This window comes from Salvelinus fontinalis, chromosome 15, assembly GCF_029448725.1.
Source record: "Salvelinus fontinalis isolate EN_2023a chromosome 15, ASM2944872v1, whole genome shotgun sequence".
Classification (NCBI taxonomy): domain Eukaryota; kingdom Metazoa; phylum Chordata; class Actinopteri; order Salmoniformes; family Salmonidae; genus Salvelinus; species Salvelinus fontinalis.
Window position 1 is genome coordinate 40,067,569 of NC_074679.1, and position 25,904 is coordinate 40,093,472.

The following is a 25,904-nucleotide window of genomic DNA, read 5'->3' on the forward strand; positions in this document are numbered from 1 at the left end:
AGATGCATACAAAGCTCACCCTCACCCTCCATTTGGCAAATCTGACCATATCTCCATCCCCTTAATTCCAGTTTACAATCAAAAACTCAAACAGCAAGTACCAGTGATGCGCTCAATATGGAAGTAGTCAGATGAAGCGGACACTAAGCTTCAGGACTGTTTCGCTAGCACAGATTGGAATATGTTCCGAGATTCATCCGATGGCATTGAGTAGTTTACCACATCAGTCACCGGCTTCATTAATAAGTGCATTGGCGACGTCATTCTCGCTGTGACCGCACGTACTAACCAAAAGCAATGGATTACAGGCAACATCCACACTGATCTAAAGGGTAGAGCTGCCGCTTTCAAGAAGCGGGACACAAATCTGGACGCTTATAAGAAATCCCGCTATGCCCTCCGACGAACCATAAAACAGGCAAAGTGTCAATACAGGCCTAAAATCAAATCCAACTACACCAGCTCTGATGCTCGTCGAATGTGGCAGGGCTTGCAAACTATCACGGATTACAAAGGGAAACCCAGCTGCGAGCTGCCCAGTGACGCAAACCTACCAGATGAGCTAAATGCCTTCTATGCTCGCTTTGAGGCAAACAACACTGAACCATGCATGAGAGCATCAGCTGTTCCGGACGATTGTGTGATCACGCTCTCTGTAGCCGGTGTGAGTGAGAACTTTTTAAACAACTTAACATTCACAAGGCCGCAGCGCCAGACAGATTACCAGGACGCATACTCCAAGCACCAACTGTCAGGTGTTTTCACTGACATTTTCAACCTCTGCCTGACCCAGTCTATCTACATGTTTCAAGCAAACTATCATAGTCCCTGTGCCCAAAAACACCAAGGCAACCTGTCTAAATTATTTTTGTCCCGTAGCACTCATATCTATAGCCATAAAATGCTTTGAAAGGAGGGTCATGGCTCACATCAACGTCATCATCCCAGACACCCCGGACCCACTTCAATTCGCATGCCGCCCCAACATATCCACAGATGACACAATTTCTTATTGCACTCCACACTGCCTTTTCCCACCTGAACAAAAGGAACACCTACGTGAGAATGCTGTTCAATGACTACAGCTCAGTGTTCAACACAACAGTTCCCACAAAGCTCATCACTAAACTAAGGACCGTGGGATTAAACACCTCCCTCTTAAATTGGATACTGGACTTCCTGACAGGTCACCCCCTAGGTGGTGAGGGTAGGAAAAAATACATCCGCCACACTGACCCTCATCACAGGGGCCCCTCAGGAGCGTATGCTTAGCCTCCTCCTGTATTCCGTGTTCACCCACGACTCCAACATCATTAAGTTTGCAGACGACCTGACGGTGGTAGGCCTGAGTACCGGCGTCGATGAGACCGCCTATAAGGCTGAGGTCAGAGACGACAACAACCTCTCCCTCAAAGGAGCTGGTCGTGGATTACACGAAGCAGAGGGCCGAGCACACCCCCATTCACATCGAAGGGGCTGTAGTGGAGATGGTCAAGAGCTTCAAGTTCCTCAGTGTCCTATCATAGTCCTAACTAGGGATGCACAATATATTGGTAAGCATATCTGAATCGGACGATATTAGCTAAAATGCCAACATCGGGCATCGGCCCGATGTCTGTCTAGTTTAACGCCGATGTGCAAAACCGATGTCTAAGCTGACGTGCATACCTATATAATGTAGGTAGATGACGTGATGGCTCCAGGACAAATGCAGCGCTACATGTGCAACACAGCATTCCTAACCTAGCCCACAATGTCTGCTGTGTGGATCTATCTTGAGGTTTCAAAGGAAGATAAAAGGCCATATGCAACGTTTGTGCTGCTATTATTTACAGAGGGGAGAAGGTTAAATCCTCATTACTTATTTGAAAGTGCATCACCCCCACGTTCAACGACTAAATAAACTAAGCGCACACTTCCAACAAGTTCAAGTCGAGCAGTCATTTGAAAGAGTAAGACAATTTCAGCGAGACAACTGAAAGGCGAAATCTATCAACGTCAAGATGATGGAATTCATTGCCCTAGACTATCAACCATTCTCTGTTGTGGATGATGTTGGCTTTCGCCGACTGATCGATCACCTTGAGCCCCGGTAGGCACTATTTGGCACTATTTTTCAAATGTTTCCCTACCAGTACACAGTATTGTTGAAACGCACATCCATGAGCTACTTGCTATGGGCATCACTGCTATTAGTTTCACGACTGACATTTGGACCAGCGACGTCAGCCCCATGAGCATGTTGAGTCTGACAGCACAGTGGTCGATAAGGATTTCGTGCTGAGGAAAGCCGTATTGCAAGCTCAGGAATTTGCTGGTTCTCATACCGCTGCTGCCATTTCAATGGCATTTGAGAGCATGTTTGAAACTTGGAAACATGAACACAATCCTAGCTCCATTTGAACAACTGACTCAGAAATAAGCTCATCAACTGCGTCTGCAGCAGACGTTAAACCCTCTGTCATGGCATTGTAACGCCTGCTCAACAAAACTTCCGACACAGACCGTCGGGTTAAAACTTGCAAAAGTACTCTACTAGAGGCTGTGAATAAGCCATTCGGTGGCATTCTCTCTGAGCCTCAAATTATACCATGCTCGATGCTAGGTACAAGGACCGCTACTTCGATGCAGACAAGAAACAGGATTTACGTGAATTGTTAGACACAGCTGGACCAGATGGAAACAGCCACACCGAGGAAGAGGACCCATGGACAGACCGAACTGAAACGTCACTGCTTGACATGTATGATGAAATCCTGGTTGAGAATGAAATGACTGAACAAATGAATAATGAAACAGCACAGCTGTAAGTGAAAGAACTAGGTTTTGATGATGTTTTACTGGTAATGGGGACATCTAATTGGCAACAAAAAAGCTGTTGGGTCAGTGTGTGTGTTTCAACTATTTAACTGTACTAGAATGCTTAAAAGGTCGCTAAAGTTTTTAAATAAATAGATTTTTTGTCAAGGAAAATCTTGGATATTGGTATCGGCCAAAAATGTCATATCGGTGCATCCCTAGTCCTAACACACCAACACAGTCATGAAGAGGGCACGACAATGCCTCTTTCCCCTCAGGAGGCTGAAAAGATTGTCCCTCAGATCCGCAAAATTTTACAGCTGCACCATTGATAGCATCTTGACTGGCTGCATCATCGCTTGCGTTCGGCATCCGTTCGGCTACAGAGGGTAGTGTGTATGAGCTCCCTGTCATCCAGGACCTCTATACCAGGCAGTGGCAGAAGAAGGCCCTAAAAATAGTAAAAGATTCCAGCCACCCAAGTCAGTCTGTTCTCTCTGCTACCGCACGGCAAGCGGTACTGGACCGCCAAGTCTTCGACCAAAAGGCTCCTGAACATCTTCTACCCCAAAGCTGTTAATCAAATCGCTACCCGGACTTTCTGCTTTTCAACTATACCTACACTACCGTGCAAAGGTTTGGGGTCACTTAGACATTTCCTGGCTTTTCTTTCAAAAACAAATGTTTTTGTCCATTAAAAATAACATAAAATTGATCAGAAATACAGTGTAGACATTGTTAATGTTATAAATGACTATTGTAGCTGGAAACAGCAGATTTTTAATGGAGTATCTACAAAGGCGTACAGAGGCCCATTATCAGCAACCATCACTCCTGTGTTCCAATGGCACGTTGTGTTAGTTAATCCAAGTTTATCATTTTAAAAGGCTAATTGATCATTAGAGAACCCTTTTGCAATTATGTTAGCACAGCTGAAAACTGTTGTGCTGTTTTTAAGAAGCAATAAAACTGGCCTTCAGACGAGTTGAGTATCCATCTCCCGGCTAGCCGAAGAAATCCGTCAAGCAATTCCTGGAATTCAATTACCTCTTTTGCCAATTGACCTGGCCCCTTTGCTGCCGACACGGAGCCCCGCCGATCCATCACGACTGGTCTACCAACGTAACCATCCGAAGGGATTTCTGTCCCAAAGCAAGCACCAATTAGCCTGGAGCTAGGCCCATCTCCCGGGTAGCCGAAGAAATCCACCAAATAATTCCTGGGCTTCAATTACCTTTTTTGCCAATTGGCCTGGACCCTTTGCTGCCAACACGGAGCCCCGCCGATTCATCACGACTGGTCTGCCGACCGTAACCGTCCGAGGGTGTTTCTGCTAGCTGTCTGAATCGCTGTGCCTCCAGCTTGCCTAGCTACTCACTGGACCCTATGATCACTCGGCTACACATGCCTCTCCCTAATGTCAATATGCCTTGTCTATTGCTGTTTTGGTTAGTAATTGTTGTTTTATTTCACTGTAGCCTCCAGCCCTGCTCAATATGCCTTAGCTAGCCCTTATGTTCCACCCCCCACACATGCGGTAACCACACCTGGCTTAAATAGTGCCTCTAGAGACAACCTCTCTCATCGTCACTCAATGCCTAGGCTTACCTCCACTGTACTCACATCCTACCCTTGTCTGTACATTATGCCTTGAATCTATTCTTCCGCGCCCAGAATCCTTCTCCTTTTACTCTCTGTTTCGAACGCACTAGACGGCCAGTTCATTTAGCCTTTAGCCGTACTCTTATCCTACTCCTCCTCTGTTCCTCTTGTGATGTAGAGGTTAACCCAGGCCCTGCAGCACCGAGCATCACTCCCATTCCCCAGGCGCTCTCATTTGTTGACTTCTGTAACTGTAAAAGCATTGGTTTCATTCATGTTAACATTAGAAGCCTCCTCCCTAAGTGTGTTTTATTCACTGCTTTAGCACACTCCGCCAACCCGGATGTCCTAGCCGTGTCTGAATCCTGGCTTAGGAAGGCCACCAAAAATCATGAAATTTCCATCCTGAACTATAACATTTTCCGACAAGATAGAACTGCCAAAGGGGGCGGAGTTAGCCTGCAGAGTTCTGTCATACTATCCAGGTCTGTGCCCAAACAATTCTAGCTTTTACTTTTAAAAATACACCTTTCCAGAAACTGCCGCCGCTTGTTATAGACCCCGTCAGCCCCCAGCTGTGCCCTGGACACCATATGTGAATTGGTCGCCCCCCATCTATCTTCAGAGTTCGTACTGTTAGGTGACCAAAACTGGGACATGCTTAACACCCCGGCCGTCCTACAATCTAAGATAGATGCCCTCAATCTCACACAAATGATAAAGGAACCTACCAGGTACAACCTGATATCATACTAACCAACTTGCCCTCTAAATACACCTCTGCTCTCTTCAACCAGGATTTCAGTGATCACTGCCTCATTGACCGCATGCGTTATGGGTCCTCAGTTAAACGACGACCCCTCAGCACTATCAAACACTCCCTAATAACACTTCAGCGAGCAGGCCTGGCCTTCTAGGCAGAGTTGCAAAGAAAAATACATATCTCAGACTGGCCGATATAAAATAAAAAGAACACACACTGGAAATCTGCCTAGAATGCCAGCATCCCGGAGTCGCCTCTTCACTGTTGACGTTGAGACTGGTGTTTTGCGGGTACTATTTAATGAAGCTGCCTGTAAATTATATCATAAATAGGACTGGTGAAGTTATGTCACATATGTAGCTAACAAAAAATATGAAAATGTCTGCTCTATCCAAAATTACAATCAACTAATTGCAGCATTACCACAAAAATGGGGCGGCAGGTAGCCTAGTGGTTAGAGCATTGGGCCAGTAACTGAAAGGTTTCTGGATCGAATCCCCAAGCTGACAAGGTAAAATATCTGTCGTTCTGCCCCTGAACAAGGCAAGTAAACCACTGTTCCCGGTAGGCCGTCATTGTAATTAAGAATTTGTTCTTAACTGACTTGCCTTGGTAAATAAGTAAGGAAACCAGTTTCATTAGAGGACCAAAAAATGGACAGTTGTGCCATACAGATTGCAAAATAGTTGAAGAGATTTTCAATGTACCGATTCCTTGGCACATTCAGAACTTTAAGGTTTTCAGTTTGAATTATTTTACAAAATTCTTGCAACCAAAGAATTTTACATACAGTATTTGGGGGATACAACCATCCCAGCTGTGCAGATTTCGCAGGTTCAGGAATGGCTGAATAATTGCAACATTTACCTGGAGCTCTGCAAATAGCTGTCACAAGTGTTGAGAGGACTAGGCAGGAGGCAGTCGCAGGTTTAGAACTACTGAATTTATTAAAGCACTCATATATAAAAACGAAACGAAACCCAAAGTGCAAAAATTTAAAAGTACTCAGTAAATAGGAGAGATTCCTCTCAGCAAAACAAGCAACATTTACAATGACCGACAAAGCAAATGACAGAGGGAGTATATATACAGTGATAGAGTGGGGATTGGAATCAGGTGTGTGTGTAATGTTGACGAGACAAGTCCGGGGTTGATGAGTGAAGGGCGTTTGCTAGCAGCAGGTTCAGCAACCGCGAGAAGGCCGGCGACGCCGAACGCCTGAGCTGGACAGGAGGGGGAGCCAAAGCGAAGGTTGGTGTGACAATAGCACTGCTGGGTGATTTGGAAAGTCATAGTCAATCGATCAATAATACACTTAGCAAAAATGTATCTTTACTCTGCAATCTGTATAAACTATGAGAATAAAAAGGTTCAGAAGTTTTGTTAAAATACTCCAAAAACATGAATCCTGTTTGCAACAAAAGTAACAAGTAATACTGCAAAAAAATGTGGCAAGCAATTAACTTTTTGTCCTAAATACAAAATGTGTTAGGTTGTCTAGCAATGATCAACAACCAATTTGACAGAGCTTGAAGAATTTTGAAAAGAATAATGGGCAAAAGTTGCACAATCCAATTGTGGAAAGCTCTTAAATACTTACCCAGTAAGACTAACAGTTGTAATTGCTGCCAAAGGTTATTCTACAAAGTATTGACTCAGGGGTGTGAATACTTATGCAAATGAGATATTTCTGTATTTCATTTTCAATACATTTGCCGAAAACTCTAAAAACTATTTTTCACTTTGTCATTAAAATAAATCTATTTAATCCATTTTGAATTTAGGCTGTAACACAACAAAATGTGTAATAAGTTCAGGTGTATGAATACCTTCTGAAGGCACTGTAGCTCTATCTCAGACAGACAGGATGTCTCTGTTCCACAGCCAACTCGGCTCTCTTTCTCTCTCTCTCCCTCGCACTACCACTTTGTGTGTGTGTGTGTGTGTGTCCATGCGTATGTGTGCACATGCATGCCTGTGCGTACGTACAGTATGTGTGTTTACTCCTGTGTTTTCTCTTCCCTGCAGGTCGTGGTTTCCTGAAGCTGGAGGACTTTAGAGCAGCCTTCAGTAGAGTGGCTCCTCGTCTGCCTGAGAGGACTGTCCTGGAGGCCTTCAGGTACTGGGGATGGGATGGGAATTGGTTGGGAAAGTGGGTGGAAATGGGAAGAAGGGATGGGATGGGGAAAGGGTTGGGAAGGAGTTAGGAATGGGTTAAAGTTTCACGTTTCATTAGTCGTATATACAGCGTACACATGGTATACAACGTCCAACGAAGAGCTTGAAGGTTCCCGCTCAATAATGCAGTAAGAAATAATCAAGTAAAAGAATAAAAAGTAAATGGCGCGATAGAATAAAACATTTAGTGTAAATACAGGAAGGCACTCAGCAATTTATAGTGCAATATTTGCATGTGTGTCGGGGACGGGGGGATTGGAGGATAAGTCTTTAAATTGTGCAGTATTTAGAAATAAATACAATTCTAGTAGCAAAAGTTGTAATGTGTGTGTGTGGCATGAATGTACTATATGTGTGTGCCTGAGTGAGTGCATGTATGCTAAGGTACGGAGAGTCAGTGCAGGTGGTCAGTGTTCAGCAGTCTGATGGCTTGTGGATAGAACATATTTCTGAGCCTGTTGGTCCGATACTTTCTGTCCGACGGTAAGGGAGTGAACAGTCTGTGGCTGGGGTATGTAGGATCCTTGATGATGCTGCGGGACTTCCTCAGGCACAGTTTCGAGTAGATGTCCTGAATGGGTGGGAGCACGGCCCAAGTGATGCACTGGGCTGTCTTCACAACTCGCTGGAGGGCCTTGCGGTCGTGGGCTGAGCAGGTCCCATACCAGGCAGTGATGCAGCCAGGCAGGACGCTCTAGATGGTGCAGTGGCAGTATTTGGAGAGGAGGCGTGTCGAATTTCTTCAGCTGCCTTAGGAAGTAAAGGTGCTGTTGCACCCTCTTGACAAGAGTGGTGGTGGTGTCGGTCCATATCAAGTTCTTAGTGATACGTACTTCGAGGAACTTAACTGCGGACTCTTTCCACTGCAGTCCCGTCGATGTGGATCGGGGCGTGTCCTCTCCTCTGCTTCCTGAAGTCAACAATCAACTCCTTTGTTTTTGCAGAAGTTGAGGGAGAGGTTGTTGTCCTGGCACCACAATGACAGTTTACAGTGCCTTCAGAAAGTATTCACCCCTTGACTTTTTCCACATTTAGTTTTTAAAGCCTGAAATTTAAAATGTATTACATTTATATATTTTGTCAACAGCCTACATAGCCCAAAAATATGCTGTCATGTGAAAGTGGAATTATATATTATTTTAAAACTGAAGTGTCTCCTCAATAAGTATTCAACCCCTTTTTGTTATGGCAAGCCCAAAAATGTGCTTAACAAGTCACATAATAAGTTGCATGGACTTACTCCGTGTGCTGTAATAGTGTTTAACATGATTTTTGACTACCTCATCTCTTTACCCCACACATACACTACCTTTCAAAAGTTTGGGGTCACTTAAAAATGTCCTTGTTTTTGAAAGAAAAAAAAAAAAGTGTCCATTTTTAAAATATCATCAAATTGATCAGAAATACAGTGTAGACATTGTTAATGTTGTAAATGACTATTGTAGCTGGAAACGGCTGATCTTCAGTTTCTTGGCAATTTAAATAAAATAAATAAATAAATTCATCCCGTTTGCAACAAGGCACTAAAGTAATACTGTAAAAACAAATTGGCAAAGCAATTCACTTTTCTCCAGAATACAAAGTGTTATGTTTAGGAAAAATCCAATACAACACATTACGGAGTACCACTCTCCATATTTTCAGGCATAGTGGTGGCCGCATCAAAAACACGTTTTCATTTTGAATTCAGGCTGTAACACAACAAAATGTGAAATAAGTCAAGGGGTGTGAATACTTTCTGAAGGCACTGTACCTCTTCCCTGTAGGCTGACTCGTCGTTGTTAGTGATCAGGCCTACAACCATGGTGTCATCAGAAAACTTGACGATGGAGCCGGTGTCATGCTTAGCCACGCAGTCATGGGTGAACAGGGAGTACAGCGAAGGGCTCAGGGCGCATGCCTTGGGGGCCCATGTGTTGAGAGTCAGTGTGGAGGAGATTGGGCATGGGTTTATAGAAAGGGTTTTGGGATGGGAAATGGTTTTGGAAAGGGGTTGGGAATGCCATCAGGCTCTCTTTTACTGTAAATCAATGTTGGTCGACATGGCCACTGTATCCCAAATGGTGGGTTTAGTTGTTCACACAGGTGTTCTCAGTCCAGTCAAATACTTTGTATTTATTTAGCTGTGAAAAAATTAACAGATTATTCCCGTATCATATAAGACATGGCAAAATGTGTAGAATAACAGGAAATTGGATTTAAAACTGCTAAAAATGTATCTCTGCCAAAAATAGGGGTGTGAACAGTTTGGGGTTGCGAGGTGGGGGTTTGTTACTATGCCTATAAATGACAATATCCATCCGGACCTTTGCCACCAAGGACATTTACAGTATGTGACCAGACCTTCTCAAATAGTACCCCCTGCCCTACAAAGTGCACTACTTTTGACCAGGGCCCGGTTTCCCTAAAGCATATCGAGGCTAAGTATCATTGTAAGAACCTTCGTAGGAGCATAATTAAATTTCCAAGATGTTTCCCCGAACCATCGTTACTAAAGTTGCACTTGAAAACGCTTGTTGTTTACGGACGGCCTCAGACCAATCGTCGAACAGCTAAGTGCGTCGTTAAATCATTTTTTGCCCTTCCGCATCACTTAATACACAGGAGATCTCGGCTAAACATAATCTCTCTGTGTCCACCGATAACTTCAGAACAAAGTTGACTACAAATACAAAGTTGCCAATGTCTTTGCAATTGTTACAAACATGCAAAGGATAAAAAATATTCTTTAAATTAAAATCGAGGTGACTGCATTAAAAGACAAACACAGTATAGGTTAGGCCTATATATTCAAATCATATTGAGATCAATTTATTGTCCATTCAATTGAGTTCTATTTTGAAATTGTAGGCTACTGTGTAACATCATATGTGCGAAATCTACGATGGTGCATTATTATAGGGTAAGCATTAGAATAAGCCACCTCAATATTTGCAGCCATCAGGGATAATACACTGCTCAAAAAAATAAAGGGAACACTTAAACAACACAATGTAACTCCAAGTCAATCACACTTCTGTGAAATCAAACTGTCCACTTAGGAAGCAACACTGATTGACAATACATTTCACATGCTGTTGTGCAAATGGAATAGACAAAAGGTGGAAATTATAGGCAATTAGCAAGACACCCCCAATAAAGGAGTAGTTCTGCAGGTGGTGACCACAGACCACTTCTCAGTTCCTATGCTTCCTGGCTGATGTTTTGGTCACTTTTGAATGCTGGCTGTGCTTTCACTCTAGTGGTAGCATGAGACGGAGTCTACAACCCACACAAGTGGCTTAGGTAGTGCAGTTCATCCAGGATGGCACATCAATGCGAGCTGTGGCAAGAAGGTTTGCTGTGTCTGTCAGCGTAGTGTCCAGAGCATGGAGGCGCTACCAGGAGACAGGCCAGTACATCAGGAGACGTGGAGGAGGCCGTAGGAGGGCAACAACCCAGCAGCAGGACCGCTACCTCCGCCTTTGTGCAAGGAGGAGCAGGTGGAGCACTGCCAGAGCCCTGCAAAATGACCTCCAGCAGGCCACAAATGTGCATGTGTCTGCTCAAACGGTCAGAAACAGACTCCATGAGGGTGGTATGAGGGCCCGACGTCCACAGGTGGGGGTTGTGCTTACAGCCCAACACCGTGCAGGACGTTTGGCATTTGCCAGAGAACACCAAGATTGGAAAATTTGCCACTGGCGCCCTGTGCTCTTCACAGATGAAAGCAGGTTCACACTGAGCATGACAGACGTGACAGAGTCTGGAGACGCCGTGGAGAATGTTCTGCTGCCTGCAACATCCTCCAGCATGACCGATTTGGCGGTGGGTCAGTCATGGTGTAGGGTGGCATTTCTTTGGGGGCCGCACAGCCCTCCATGTGCTCGCCAGAGGTAGCCTGACTGCCATTAGGTACCGAGATGAGATCATCAGACCCCTTGTGAGACCATATGCTGGTGCGGTTGGCCCTGGGTTCCTCCTAATGCAAGACAATGCTAGACCTCATGTGGCTGGAGTGTGTCAGCAGTTCCTGCAAGAGGAAGGCATTGATGCTATGGACTGGCCCGCCCGTTCCCCAGACCTGAATCCAATTGAGCACATCTGGGACATCATGTCTCGCTTCATCCACCAATGCCACGTTGCACCACAGACTGTCCAGGAGTTGGCGGATGCTTTAGTCCACGTTTGGGAGGAGATCCCTCAGGAGACCATCCACCACCTCATCAGGAGCATGCCCAGGCTTTGTAGGGAGGTCATACAGGCACGTGGAGGCCACACACACTACTGAGCCTCATTTTGACTTGTTTTAAGGACATTACATCAAAGTTGGATCAGCCTGTAGTGTGGTTTTCCACTTTAATTGAGTGTGACTCCAAATCCAGACCTCCATGGGTTGATAAATTTGATTTCCATTGATCATTTTTGTGTGATTTTGTTGTCAGCACACTCAAGTATGTAAAGAAAAAAGTATTTAATAAGAATATTTCATTCATTCAGATCTAGGATGTGTTATTTTAGTGTTTCCTTTATTTTTTTGAGCAGTGTATATCTAGCAGCTGATCTGTCATCAGAAGTGGCGATTTTAACATGTCAGTATTGAAGATGTGGATGGAGAAAGCTGATCAGAGAGCAGCGCTGCTATTGCTCCAACGATGCACTTAGTGAAAGTTCTCCTTGTGTGGTGTTTTGGGAAACGCATGCGAGTTGTTCTGCCATTTATAGCAACGATGCATCGTTAAAACACTCGTTAACTTAAGTTCCATAGCTATTGCGAAACCAGGCCCAGAGCCCTATGGGAATCTTAATAAGGAATAGGGTGCTATTTTGGATGCAGACATAGATGGCAATGCTGGGCTCATTCCAGGGCAATGCTGAGGTCATTCTGTGTCTGCCTCCCCCTGCCTCCTTCTCCCTATCTCCTCCTCTCCTCCCCTCCCTCTCTCATCCCTTGTCGCCTTCTCCCTCTTTCGTCTCCGGTCTCCTTCTCCCTCTTTCGTCTCCGGTCTCCTTCTCCCTCTTTCGTCTCCGGTCGCCTTCTCCCTCTTTCGTCTCCGGTCGCCTTCTCCCTCTTTCGTCTCCGGTCTCCTTCTCCCTCTTTCGTCTCCGGTCTCCTTCTCCCTCTTTCGTCTCCGGTCTCCTTCTCCCTCTTTCCTCTCCGGTCTCCTTCTCCCTCTTTCCTCTCCGGTCTCCTTCTCCCTCTTTCCTCTCCGGTCTCCTTCTCCCTCTTTCCTCTCCGGTCTCCTTCTCCCTCTTTCCTCTCCGGTCTCCTTCTCCCTCTTTCGTCTCCGGTCTCCTTCTCCCTCTTTCCTCTCCGGTCTCCTTCTCCCTCTTTCCTCTCCGGTCTCCTTCTCCCTCTTTCCTCTCCGGTCTCCTTCTCCCTCTTTCCTCTCCGGTCTCCTTCTCCCTCTTTCCTCTCCGGTCTCCTTCTCCCTCTTTCCTCTCCGGTCTCCTTCTCCCTCTTTCCTCTCCGGTCTCCTTCTCCCTCTTTCCTCTCCGGTCTCCTTCTCCCTCTTTCCTCTCCGGTCTCCTTCTCCCTCTTTCCTCTCCGGTCTCCTTCTCCCTCTTTCCTCTCCGGTCTCCTTCTCCCTCTTTCCTCTCCGGTCTCCTTCTCCCTCTTTCCTCTCCGGTCTCCTTCTCCCTCCCTCTTTCCTCTCCGGTCTCCTTCTCCCTCCCTCTTTCCTCTCCGGTCTCCTTCTCCCTCCCTCTTTCCTCTCCGGTCTCCTTCTCCCTCCCTCTTTCCTCTCCGGTCTCCTTCTCCCTCCCTCTTTCCTCTCCGGTCTCCTTCTCCCTCCCTCTTTCCTCTCCGGTCTCCTTCTCCCTCCCTCTTTCCTCTCCGGTCTCCTTCTCCCTCCCTCTTTCCTCTCCGGTCTCCTTCTCCCTCCCTCTTTCCTCTCCGGTCTCCTTCTCCCTCCCTCTTTCCTCTCCGGTCTCCTTCTCCCTCCCTCTTTCCTCTCCGGTCTCCTTCTCCCTCCCTCTTTCCTCTCCGGTCTCCTTCTCCCTCCCTCTTTCCTCTCCGGTCTCCTTCTCCCTCCCTCTTTCCTCTCCGGTCTCCTTCTCCCTCCCTCTTTCCTCTCCGGTCTCCTTCTCCCTCCCTCTTTCCTCTCCGGTCTCCTTCTCCCTCCCTCTTTCCTCTCCGGTCTCCTTCTCCCTCCCTCTTTCCTCTCCGGTCTCCTTCTCCCTCCCTCTTTCCTCTCCGGTCTCCTTCTCCCTCCCTCTTTCCTCTCCGGTCTCCTTCTCCCTCCCTCTTTCCTCTCCGGTCTCCTTCTCCCTCCCTCTTTCCTCTCCGGTCTCCTTCTCCCTCCCTCTTTCCTCTCCGGTCTCCTTCTCCCTCCCTCTTTCCTCTCCGGTCTCCTTCTCCCTCCCTCTTTCCTCTCCGGTCTCCTTCTCCCTCCCTCTTTCCTCTCCGGTCTCCTTCTCCCTCCCTCTTTCCTCTCCGGTCTCCTTCTCCCTCCCTCTTTCCTCTCCGGTCTCCTTCTCCCTCCCTCTTTCCTCTCCGGTCTCCTTCTCCCTCCCTCTTTCCTCTCCGGTCTCCTTCTCCCTCCCTCTTTCCTCTCCGGTCTCCTTCTCCCTCCCTCTTTCCTCTCCGGTCTCCTTCTCCCTCCCTCTTTCCTCTCCGGTCTCCTTCTCCCTCCCTCTTTCGTCTCCGGTCGCCTTCTCCCTCCCTCTTTCGTCTCCGGTCGCCTTCTCCCTCCCTCTTTCGTCTCCGGTCGCCTTCTCCCTCCCTCTTTCGTCTCCGGTCGCCTTCTCCCTCCCTCTTTCGTCTCCGGTCTCCTTCTCCCTCTTTCGTCTCCGGTCTCCTTCTCCCTCTTTCGTCTCCGGTCTCCTTCTCCCTCTTTCCTCTCCGGTCTCCTTCTCCCTCTTTCCTCTCCGGTCTCCTTCTCCCTCTTTCCTCTCCGGTCTCCTTCTCCCTCTTTCCTCTCCGGTCTCCTTCTCCCTCTTTCCTCTCCGGTCTCCTTCTCCCTCTTTCCTCTCCGGTCTCCTTCTCCCTCTTTCCTCTCCGGTCTCCTTCTCCCTCTTTCCTCTCCGGTCTCCTTCTCCCTCTTTCCTCTCCGGTCTCCTTCTCCCTCTTTCCTCTCCGGTCTCCTTCTCCCTCTTTCCTCTCCGGTCTCCTTCTCCCTCTTTCCTCTCCGGTCTCCTTCTCCCTCCCTCCTCTCCTCTCCTCTCCTCCTCTTCTCGCTCTCTCCTTCTCCCTCTCTCCTCTCCCCCTCTTCTCCCTATCTCCTTCTCCCTCTCTCCTCCCCGGTCTCCTCCTCCCCGGTCTCCTTCTCCCTCTGTCCTCCCCTGTGTTCAGTTAGGCTACCTTTTTAAAACAGCATGACAGAGAGCAAAGGGAATGAATAGAGGAGAAGGGAGGGGGCCTGGCAGGGAAAGGGGGAGTGCGCAAGAGAAAGGGAAAATAGTCATATTTAGCGTGAAAGTGGGGAGTTTAGCTTTTTTAAAGTGTGTTTGTGTACATGTGCGTGTGCATAGAGTTTATCTGTGTGCCCAGGGCTGTGTTTAGTCCAGATTATCTCTCCAACGTGATAAATAATAACACTTGCCCTGAGGGAAGGAGCGAAGGAGGGAGAGAGAGAACATGCTTGTTCTTCATACACCTCGGAATAGAACTAAAGCAGTCCGTTTGTGTTGCGGTGTGTTTTTAAGTGTGTGTGTGCAGCAATGTGTTGTGTGTATCATGTGTGTGTTCTCTCTCCTTTCAGTCCCTTGCCATGTCCTTTCTGTCATAATCACAGAACAATGGATCACAGAATCACACCATTAACACCACACAAGCGTGTGTGTTTGTGCACACAAACGTTCTCTAACACACACACACGTGTAAATACACACACACACATTTACGGCGTGCACCTGCTGCCTCCTTTTTATTTGCTCCAGATTTACGGCCGCGTGCCGCCGAGCTCTTGCTCACACACACCATTAACACGGCAACCGCTCGCCTGGTTACTGTCTCCATGACAACGTGGCAACGCAGTGCCTACCATCGCACCTTCAGCAGAACCTGCAGTTGTTTCTCCCCTTTTCCTTTCTCTCTTTGACTCTTTCTTTCTCTCTCTTTTGTTAGTTATTTCTCTTTCTATCCTTCCTCCTTTTATTTTTTTCTCTCTTTTACCTCTCCCTCCCTTCCCTTTTTTTCTTCTCTCTGTTTTCCTCACCCATCCCTCTCAATCTTTCTCTCTACCTCTTTTGTTGCTCTTCCTCTGCTTCTCCTTTGTTGCTCCTCTCTCTCTGTCTCCACAGCAACTATCAGTCTTGTGGTCGCCCTTCACACTCGTAACCGTATACGGGTTAAACATGACAGATTTGGGCAGTAATAAGCTCTTCAATTGGAACGTAGCGGCTGTACAGCAACGTGCTATACATGGCGTCAGAGCTCTGGCTCTGCTGTACGGGTTCTCAATGACAGCCGTTTTGAACTTGAGCACCGCACCTGACAAGAAGTTGCCCCCATCCCTCCCGCTAATTGGGCAACTTTTGCAAATGTTTTTGTTGTCTGAGTGATGGAAATGCTATAAATGTAAGATGGCTCGATGTATTTTGAAAGAAAAGACATTGAGGATTATAATCAACACAGCTTTGATGTCGTACAAGCAAGCCAAACACACGTGAGTCCAAATGTCCACTTCACGTCTCCAAATCATACATTTCATGTCATTATATACAGTGTCAATGTTTAGGATCACTATGTTTGATCTACAGTTACAAGATGACATGTCACCATACACTGGGTTGTTTTGAACAGAATGAGCCAATGTTTGTTTGTTTGAAGGAAATTCACTGCGGTATACACACCTGGGATGCACTCACGACTCCTTTCTATGCGCACCAAAATGGCCTTGTGAAAGGCTAACACTTTGAGATCGTATTTTATAACTTAGCTAGTCGTGTTGGCAATAGAACAAGCTTTCAAATCATGCCCACATGACCTGGATTGCGATTTTTTTAATGTCCGTTTTTGGATTATGTAAACAACGACAGAAATTGTGTGATGCGGGGGAGCCGGGTTGTGTTCCAAACGAAACAACAAGTGTGCTTGCTGTAGTTCCTCAACGGCACAGCTAGGAGAGCTTAAAGTACCTCGGTTGAAGACTTTTCTTTGAGTCATAAAAGTGCATTGAAATTGCTTAGGAACTGTGCACACTTTGGAAAGGTGTGTGGCCACTTGGAGGCACCGGTTATTCATCTCATTTAAACCATTGTATTTTTTTTTCTTCTGTTGTACCAACCCCATATTTTCTCCCCAATTTCGCTATATCCAATTGCGATCCAATCGCTGCAAATTAGAGGTTGACCGATTTTAATTAGGGCCGATTTCATTTTTGGACGCCGATTATGGCCGAGTACATTGCATTCCACGAGGAAACTGCGTGGCAAGCTGACCACCTGTTACGCGAGTGCAGCAAGGAGCCAAGGTAAGTTGCTAGCTAGCATTTAAACTTATCTTATAAAAAAATCAATCTTCACATAATCACTAGTTAACTACACATGGTTGATGATATTACTAGGTTAACTAGCTTGTCCTGCGTTGCATATAATCAATGCAGTGCCTGTTCATTTATCATCGAATCACAGCCTACTTCGCCAAAAGGGTGATAATTTAACAAAGCACAATCGTTGCATGAATGTACCTGAACCATAAACATCAATGCCTTAATTAAAATCAATACACAGAAGTATATTTGTTTAAACCTGCATATTTAGTTAAAAGAAATTCATGTTAGCAGGCAATATTAACTAGGGAAATTGTATCACATCTCGTGCGCTCATTGCACGCAGAGTCAGGGTATATGCAACAGTTTTGGCTGCCTAGCTCGTTGCAAACTAATTTGCCAGAATTTTACATAATTATGACATAACATTGAGGGTTGTGCAATGTAACAGCAATATTTAGACTGATGGTTGCCACCCGTTCGATAAAATACGGAACGGTTCCGTATTTCACTGAAAGAATAAATATTTTGTTTTCCAAATGATCGTTTTCGGATTTGACCAAATGAATGACCAAAGGCTTGTATTTCTGTGTTTATTATATTATAATTAAGTCTATGATTTGATAGAGCAATCTGCCTGAGCGGTGGCAGGCAGCAGCAGACTCGTAAGCATTCATTCAAACTTTACTGCGTTTGTCAGCAGCTCTTAGCAATGCTTGAAGCACAGCGCTGTTTATGACTTCAAGCCTATCAACTCCTGAGATTAGGCTGGCAATACTAAAGTGCCTATAATAACATCCAATAGTCAAAGGTATATGAAATACAAATGGTATAGAGAGAAATAGTCGTCGCGTCATAATTCCTTTAATAACTTAAATCTAAAACTTCTTAAGTGGGAATATTGAACCACCAGCTTGCATATGTTCTAAGCAAGGAACTTAAACGTTAGCTTTTTTACATGGCACACATTGCACTTTTACTTTCTTCTCCAACACTGTGTTTTTGCATTATTTAAACCAAATTGAGCATGTTTCATTATTTATTTGAGACTAAATAGATTTTATTTATGTATTACATTAAGTTAAAATAAGTGTTCATTCGGTATTGTTGGAATTGTCATTATTATATATCGGCCGATTTTAATCGGTATCGGTGTTGAAAAATCATAATCGGTCGACCTCTACTGCAAATCCCCAACAGGCTAAGGAGAGGCAACACTGTTCAACTAACGCCTGAAGTCAGCCTGCAGGTACCCGGCCCGCCACAAGGAGTCGCTAGAGCGCGATGAGCCAAGTAAAGCTGTGAATGGTGGCGTGTTCGGCCCTCCTTTTCCTGTAGTCCACAATCATCTCCTTTGTCTTGATCACGTTGAGGGAGAGGTTGTTGTCCTGGCACCACACTGCCAGGTCTCAGACCTCCTCCCTATAGCCTGTCTCATCGTTGTCAGTCTCAACGTCAACAGTGAAGAGGCGACTCCTGGAGGCTGGCCTTCTAGGCAGAGTTGGGGGAAGAAAAGCCATATCTCAGACTGGCCAATGAAAAGAAAGGATTAAGATGGGCAAAAGAACAGACACTGGACAGAGGAACTCTGCCTAGAAGGCCAGCATCCCGGAGTTGCCTCTTCACTGTTGACGTTGAGACTGGTGTTTTGCGGGTACTATTTAATGAAGCTGCCAGTTGAGGACTTGTGAGGCTTCTGTTTCTCAAACTAGACACTCTAATGTACTTGTCCTCTTACTCAGTTGTGCACCGGGGCCTCCCACTCTCTATATTCTGGTTAGAACCAGTTTGTGCTGTTCTGTGAAGGGAGTAGTACACAGCGTTGTACGAGAGCTTCAGTTTCTTGGCAGTTTCTCGCATGGAATAGCATTAATTTCTCAGAACAAGAATAGACTGGCGAGAACAAGAATAGACTGACGAGTCTCAGAACAAAGGTCTTTGTTTCTGGCCATTTTGAGCCTGTAATCGAACCCACAAATGCTGATGCTCCAGATACTCAACTAGTCTAAAGAAGGACAGTTTTATTGCTTCTTTAAATCAGAACAGTTTTCAGCTGTGCTAACGAAATTGCAAAAGGGTTTTCTAATGATCAATTAGCCTTTTAAAATGATAAACTTGGATTAGCTAACACAACGTGCCATTGGAACACAGGAGTGATGGTTGCTGATAATGGGCCTCTGTACGCCTATGTAGATATTCCATAAAAAATCTGCTGTTTCCAGCTACAATTGTCATTTACAACATTAACTTCTTGCAACTATAGGGGGTGCTGTTTCAAATTAGCATAATTGTCTCTACAGATTAAACTGCCTAGTACTCAATTCTTGCTCGTACAATATGCATATTATTGTTATTATTGGATAGAAAAGACTCTCTAGTTTCTATAGCCGTTTGAATTATGTCTCTGAGTGGAACAGAACTCTTTCTACAGCGAAATCCATGACAGGTTTTGCGAAGGTCTGAGAGCGAAGCTCTGATCTCAGTTCAGTTTAAAGGCGTGTGTATATCCTATTGAACGACACGAACTGCACCCGCCTTATCCTGGATGTCAGTAACCAATGAGAAGTGGAATGGGCTTCCTAGGTAGCTCTCAGAGGTTATAAAAGACCAAGGAGTGAGGTACGCCTTCTTTTCGACGTTGAACTTTACGCAGAGAGAGACCTCGGGATGCCATTTTCGAACGCTCAGTAATGAACTTTAGATATATCAGTCTGTAATTTAATTTGATATAGGTGTTAGAAACATCATAACGAAGCTATTTGAAACCGAGTTATATCAGATTATGCGAGTATATTGCTATTTTTCGGAATTTCCTCAGTATTGCGTATTGAGGATTTGGACACGTTAGCTAATGTTAGCAATTGTTAGCTATAGTTAGCTGCTATATCAGAAGTTGAATGCAACGTTTTACAACCAAGCAACGATTCTTTTGGACAAAAGTACCACTTGGCCAAGATTCCGATGGAAGCTCGTCGAAAAGTAAGAGCTATTTATGATGTTATTCCATTTTTATGTGGAAAAATGTAAACTCAATAATGGTAAATAGTGACGCCGTTATTGCGGCACTAGTCTGTCTGTAACGCACACTGTATGTCTAGTAACGTTAATTTTAAAAATCTAACTTAGCGGTTGCATTAATGACTAATGCATCTTTCATTTCATGGCCAACCTGTATTTTTTTAGTCAAGTTTATGAATAGTTTTCGATAAAAATAGTTGTATTATCATGATGCTGCCGGGCAGATTGCTTGAGTAGTTGGACAGTATTTCCATTGTGTAAGCACGATTTGTGCCGCTAAATATGCACATTTTCGATCAAACTCTATATGGATTGTGTAATATGATGTTACAGGAGTGTCATCGGAAGAATTCTGAGAAGGTTAGTGAAAAAATTAATATATTTTGGCAATGTTGACGTTATCGCTCTCTTTGGCTAGAATCTATGCTCTGGTAATGTTTGAACATGTGGTATGCTAATATAACGATTTATTGTGTTTTCGCTGTAAGACACTTAGAAAATCGGAAATATTGTCTGTATTCACAGGATCTGTGTCTTTCGATTAGTGTATGCTGTGTATTTTTACGAAATGTTTTATGATTAGTAATTAGGTAATACACGTTGCTCTATTTATTTATTCTAGTCCATTTGTGACGGTGGGTGCAATTGTAAACTATGAAATCTACCTGAAATATGCACATTTTTCTAACAAAACCTATCCTATTGTAACGGCGGTCCTCCTCCTCTTCATCCGAAGAGGAGGAGCAGGGATTGAACCAAGGTGCAGCGCGTTGAAATGACATGATGAATTTATTTAACAAGACAAAACGAACTATACTTGAAAATGATACAAAATAACAAAACGAAAGTAGACAGACCTGAACGACGAACTTACATACAACGTGAAGAACGAAATGAACAGGAACAGACTACATGAAATGAACAAACCGTAAACAGTCCCGTATGGTGCAAACATTGACACAGACACAGGAGACAACCACCCACAAACAAACACTGTGAACAGCCTACCTAAATATGACTCTCAATTAGAGGAACGCCAAACACCTGCCTCCAATTGAGAGCCATACCAGGCAACCCTAAACCAACATAGAAACAGACAACATAGAATGCCCACCCAAACTCACGTCCTGACCAACTAACACACAAAACTAAACAGAAAACAGGTCAGGAACGTGACATAACCCCCCCCTCAAGATGCGTACTCCGAACGCATCACCAAAAAGTCCAGGGGAGGGTCTGGGTGGGCATCTGACCACGGTGGTGGCTTAGGCTCCGGGCGTGGTTCCCACCCCACCATAATCAATCCTAACTTCCTCCCTCCAAGAATGTCCACCCTCTTTTCTCCCCCACAAAATCCTCTTAATAGTATACCTAATAAGGACAACACCGGGACAGAGAGATAAATCAAGACAGAGGGATAGATAAGAATATAGAGGTAGATGAAAATAGAGAGGGAGATCAGGATAGAGGGGCAACTCCGGACTGAAAGGCAGCTCCGGACAGAGAGACAGCTCTGGACTGATGGGCAGTTCTGGGTATCTAGCCTTTTCAAGCTGAAGGGCAGCTCATGGCTGACTGACGAATCTCGACGCTCATGGCTGGCTGACGGTTCTCGACGCTCATGGCAGGCTGACGGCTCTCGACGCTCATGGCAGGCTGACGTCTCTCGACGCTCATGGCAGGCTGACGGCTCTCGACGCTCATGGCAGGCTGACGGCTCTCGACGCTCATGGCAGGCTGACGGCTCTCGACGCTCATGGCAGGCTGACGGCTCTCGACGCTCATGGCAGGCTGACGGCTCTCGACGCTCATGGCGCTCTGACGGCTCTGGCTGCTCATGGCGCTCTGACGGCTCTGGCTGCTCATGGCGCTCTGACGGCTCTGGCTGCTCATGGCGCTCTGACGGCTCTGGCTGCTCATGGCGCTCTGACGGCTCTGGCTGCTCATGGCGCTCTGACGGCTCTGGCTGCTCATGGCTCGCTGGCGGCTCTGGCAGATCCTGTCTGGTTGGCGGCTCTGGCAGATCCTGTCTGGTTGGCGGCTCTGGCAGATCCTGTCTGGTTGGCGGCTCTGGCAGATCCTGTCTGGTTGGCGGCTCTGGCAGATCCTGTCTGGTTGGCGGCTCTGGCAGATCCTGTCTGGTTGGCGGCTCTGGCAGATCCTGTCTGGCTGACGGCTCTAGCGGCTCCTGTCTGGCTGACGGCTCTGTAGGCTCATGGCAGACGGGCGGCTTTGCAGGCTCATGGCAGACGGGCGGCTTTGCAGGCTCCTGGCAGACGGATGGCTCAGACGGCGCTGGGGAGACGGATGGCTCAGATGGCGCTGGGGAGACGGATGGCTCAGATGGCGCTGGGGAGACGGATGGCTCAGATGGCGCTGGGGAGACGGATGGCTCAGATAGCGCTGGGGAGACGGATGGCTCTGGCCGGATAAGGCGCACTGTAGACCTGGTGCGTGGTGCCGGAACTGGAGGCACCGAGCTAAGGACACGCACCTTCATACTAGTGCGGGGAGCAGGGACAGGGCACACTGAACTCTCAAAGCGTACACTATACCTGGTGCGTGGTACCGGCACTGGTGGCACCGGGCTGAGGGCACGCACCTCAGGACTAGTACGGGGAGAAGTGACAGTGTGTACAGGACTTAGGAGACGCACAGGTGGCTTAGTGCGTGGGGCCGGAACTGGAGGCACCGAACTGGATACACGCACTATAGGGAGAGTGCGTGGAGGAGGAACAAGGCTCTGGAAATGCACTGGTAGCCTAGTGCGTAGTGTAGGCACTGTAGGTACTAGGCTGGGGCGGGGAGGTGGCGCCGGAAATACCGGACCGTGCAGGCGTACTGGCTCTCTTGAGCATTGAGCCTGCCCAACCTTACCTGGTTGAATGCTCCCGGTCGCCCAACCAGTGCGGGGAGGTGGAATAACCCGCACCGGGCTATGTAGGCGAACCGGGGAAACCATGCGTAAGGCAGGTGCCATGTATGCCGGCCCGAGGAGACGCACTGGAGACCAGACGCGTTGAGCCGGCCTCATGACACCTGGCTCAATGCCCAATCTAGCCCTACCAGTGCGGGGAGGTGGAATAACCCGCACCGGACTATGCACACGTACAGGAGACACCGTGCGCTCTACTGCGTAACACGGTGTCTGCCCGTACTCCCGCTCTCCACGGTTAGCCTGGGAAGTGGGCGCAGGTCTCCTACCTGCCCTTGGCCCACAACCCCTTAGCCCCCCCCCAAGAAATTTTTGGGAGTTACTCACGGGCTTTTCGGGCTTCCGTGCAAGACGTGTCCCCTCATAATTCCGGTTTCGAGCTTGATTCTCCGGCTTCCATCCACGTCTCCTAGCTGCCTCCTTAAACCACCTCTCCTGGGCTGTGGCTGCCTCACTTTTCACACGAGAGCAGCGATATTCTCCAGTTTGCGCCCAGGGTCCTTTTCCCTCTAATATCTCCTCCCAAGTCCATGATTCCTGTGTAGCAGGCCACTGCTCGAATTCACGCCGCTTGGTTCTGGATTGGTGGGTGGTTCTGTAACGGCGGTCCTCCTCCTCTTCATCCGAAGAGGAGGAGCAGGGATTGAACCAAGGTGCAGCGCGTTGAAATGACATGATGAATTTATTTAACAAGACAAAACGAACTATACTTGAAAATGATACAAAATAACAAAACGAAAGTAGACAGACCTGAACGACGAACTTACATACAACGTGAAGAACGAAATGAACAGGAACAGACTACATGAAATGAACAAACCGTAAACAGTCCCGTATGGTGCAAACATTGACACAGACACAGGAGACAACCACCCACAAACAAACACTGTGAACAGCCTACCTAAATATGACTCTCAATTAGAGGAACGCCAAACACCTGCCTCCAATTGAGAGCCATACCAGGCAACCCTAAACCAACATAGAAACAGACAACATAGAATGCCCACCCAAACTCACGTCCTGACCAACTAACACACAAAACTAAACAGAAAACAGGTCAGGAACGTGACACCTATACCATAAATATGTTATCAGACTGTCATCTGATGAGTTTTTTTCTTGGTTAGTGGCTATCAATATCTTAGTTTAGCCGAATTGGTGATAGCTACTGGTGTTGAGAAAAAATGGTGGACAAAGAAAAAGGGTGTCTTAGGCTAACATGGTTAGCTAATAGATTTACATATTTTGTCTTCCCTGTAAAACATTTTAAAAATCTGAAATGGTGATTTTATTCACAAGATCTGTATCTTTCATTAGGTGTCTTGGACTTGTGATTTAATGATATTTAGATGCTACTATTTAATTGTGACGCTATGCTAGCGATGCTAATCAGTGTGGGGGGGGTGGGGGGTGCTCCCGGACCCGGGGTAGGTGCTCGTTAGAGGTTAACAATGTCTACACTGTATTTCTGATCAATTTGATGTTATTTTAATGGACAAAAGAAGGACATTTCTAAGTGACCCCAAACTTTGGAACGATAGTGTGTGTATATGTTGAGTAATGCAAAATATGTAAACATTAGTGACTAGTGCTCCATTTATTAAAGTGGCCAGTGATTTCAAGTCTATGTATATAGGCAGCAGCCTCTAATGTGCTAGTGATTGGTGTTTAACAGTCTGATGGCCTTGAGATAGAAGCTGTTTTGATGCACCTGTTCTGACCTTGCCTTCTGGATGATAGCGGGATGAACAGGCAGTGGCTCGGGTGGTTGATGTCCTTGATGATCTTTTGGGCCTTCCTGTGACATCGGGTGCTGTAGGTGTCATGGAGTGCAGGTAGTTTGCCCCCGGTGATGTGTTGGGCAGACCTCACCCTCTGGAGAGCCCTGCGGTTGCGTGCGGAGCAGTTGCTGTAACAGGCAGTGATACAGAATGCACTCAATTGTGCATCTGTAAAAGTTTGTGAGGGTTTTAAGTGGCAAGACACATTTCTTCAGCCTCCTGAGGTTGAAGAGTCGCTGTTGCACCTTCTTCGCCACACTGTCTGTGTGGGTGGACCATTTTGGTTTGTCAGTAATATGTACGCTGGGGAACTTGAAGCTTTCCACCTTTTCCACTGCGGTCCCGTCGATGTGGATAGGGGGGTGCTCGCTCTGCTGTTTTCTGAAGTCCAAGAACATCTCCTTTGTTTTGTTTGACGTTGAGTGAGAGGTTGTTTTCTTGGCACCACACTTCCAGAGCCCTCACCTCCGCCCTGTAGGCTGTCTCGTCATTGTTGGTAATCAGGCATACTACTACTGTTGTGTTGTCTGCAAACTTGATGATTGAGTTGGAGGCATGCGTTGCCACGTAGTCATGGGTGAACAGGGAGTATTGGAGGGGGCTGAGCACGCACCCTTGTGGGGCCCCAGTGTTGAGGATCAGCGAAGTGGAGGTGCTGTTTCCTACCTTCACTACCTGGGGGTGGCCCGTCAGGATGTCCAGGATCCAGTTGCACAGGGCGGGGTTCAGACCCAGGGCCTCGAGCTTAATGATGAGCTTGGAGGGTACTATGGTGTTGATTGCTGAGCTATAGTCAATGAACAGCATTTTTACATAGGTATTCCTCTTGTCCAGATTGGATAGGGCAGTGTGCAGTATTATGGTGATTGCATCATCTGTGTAACTATTGGGGCGGTAAGCAAATTGAAGTGAGTCTAGGGTGACAGGTAAGGCAGAGGTGATATGATCCATGTCTACTCCCTCAAAGCACTTCATGATGGCAGAAGTGAGTGCTACAGGGCGATAGTCATTTAGTTCAGTTACCTTTGCTTTCTTGGGTACAGGAACAATGGCTGCCATCTTGAAGCATGTGGGGACAGCAGACTGGGATAGGGAGAGATTGAGTTTGTCCATAAACACCCCAGCCATGCTGTGAGGACGCGGCTAGGGATGCCGTCTGGGCCGGCAGCCTTGCGAGGGTTAACACGCTTAAATGTCTTATGTCGGCCACGGAGAAGGAGAGCCCACAGTCGTTGGTAGCGGGCCAAGTATGGCTGAAGCAAAGGTGTTTAGCTTGTCCGAAAGGAAGACGTCATGGCTGGTTTTCCTTTTTGTAGTCCGTGATTGTCTTATGACCCTGCCACAAACGTCTTGTGTCTGAGCCGTTGATTTGCGACTCCACTTTGTCTCTATACTGACGTTTTTGTCTGTATGAT

At 46.6% G+C, this 25,904-nt stretch overlaps 1 protein-coding gene across 2 annotated transcripts in view; it reads left to right on the forward strand.

Moving 5' to 3' along the window:
- efcab11 (EF-hand calcium binding domain 11) overlaps positions 1-25,904 on the forward strand; it is an 82,254-nt gene that overhangs the window by 17,876 nt on the left and 38,474 nt on the right. For both annotated transcript variants that reach the window (XM_055863824.1, XM_055863825.1), the window contains one exon: positions 7,193-7,283. In XM_055863824.1, the coding sequence (XP_055719799.1) occupies positions 7,193-7,283 (91 nt within the window). The remainder of the gene's footprint in view (positions 1-7,192; positions 7,284-25,904) is intronic.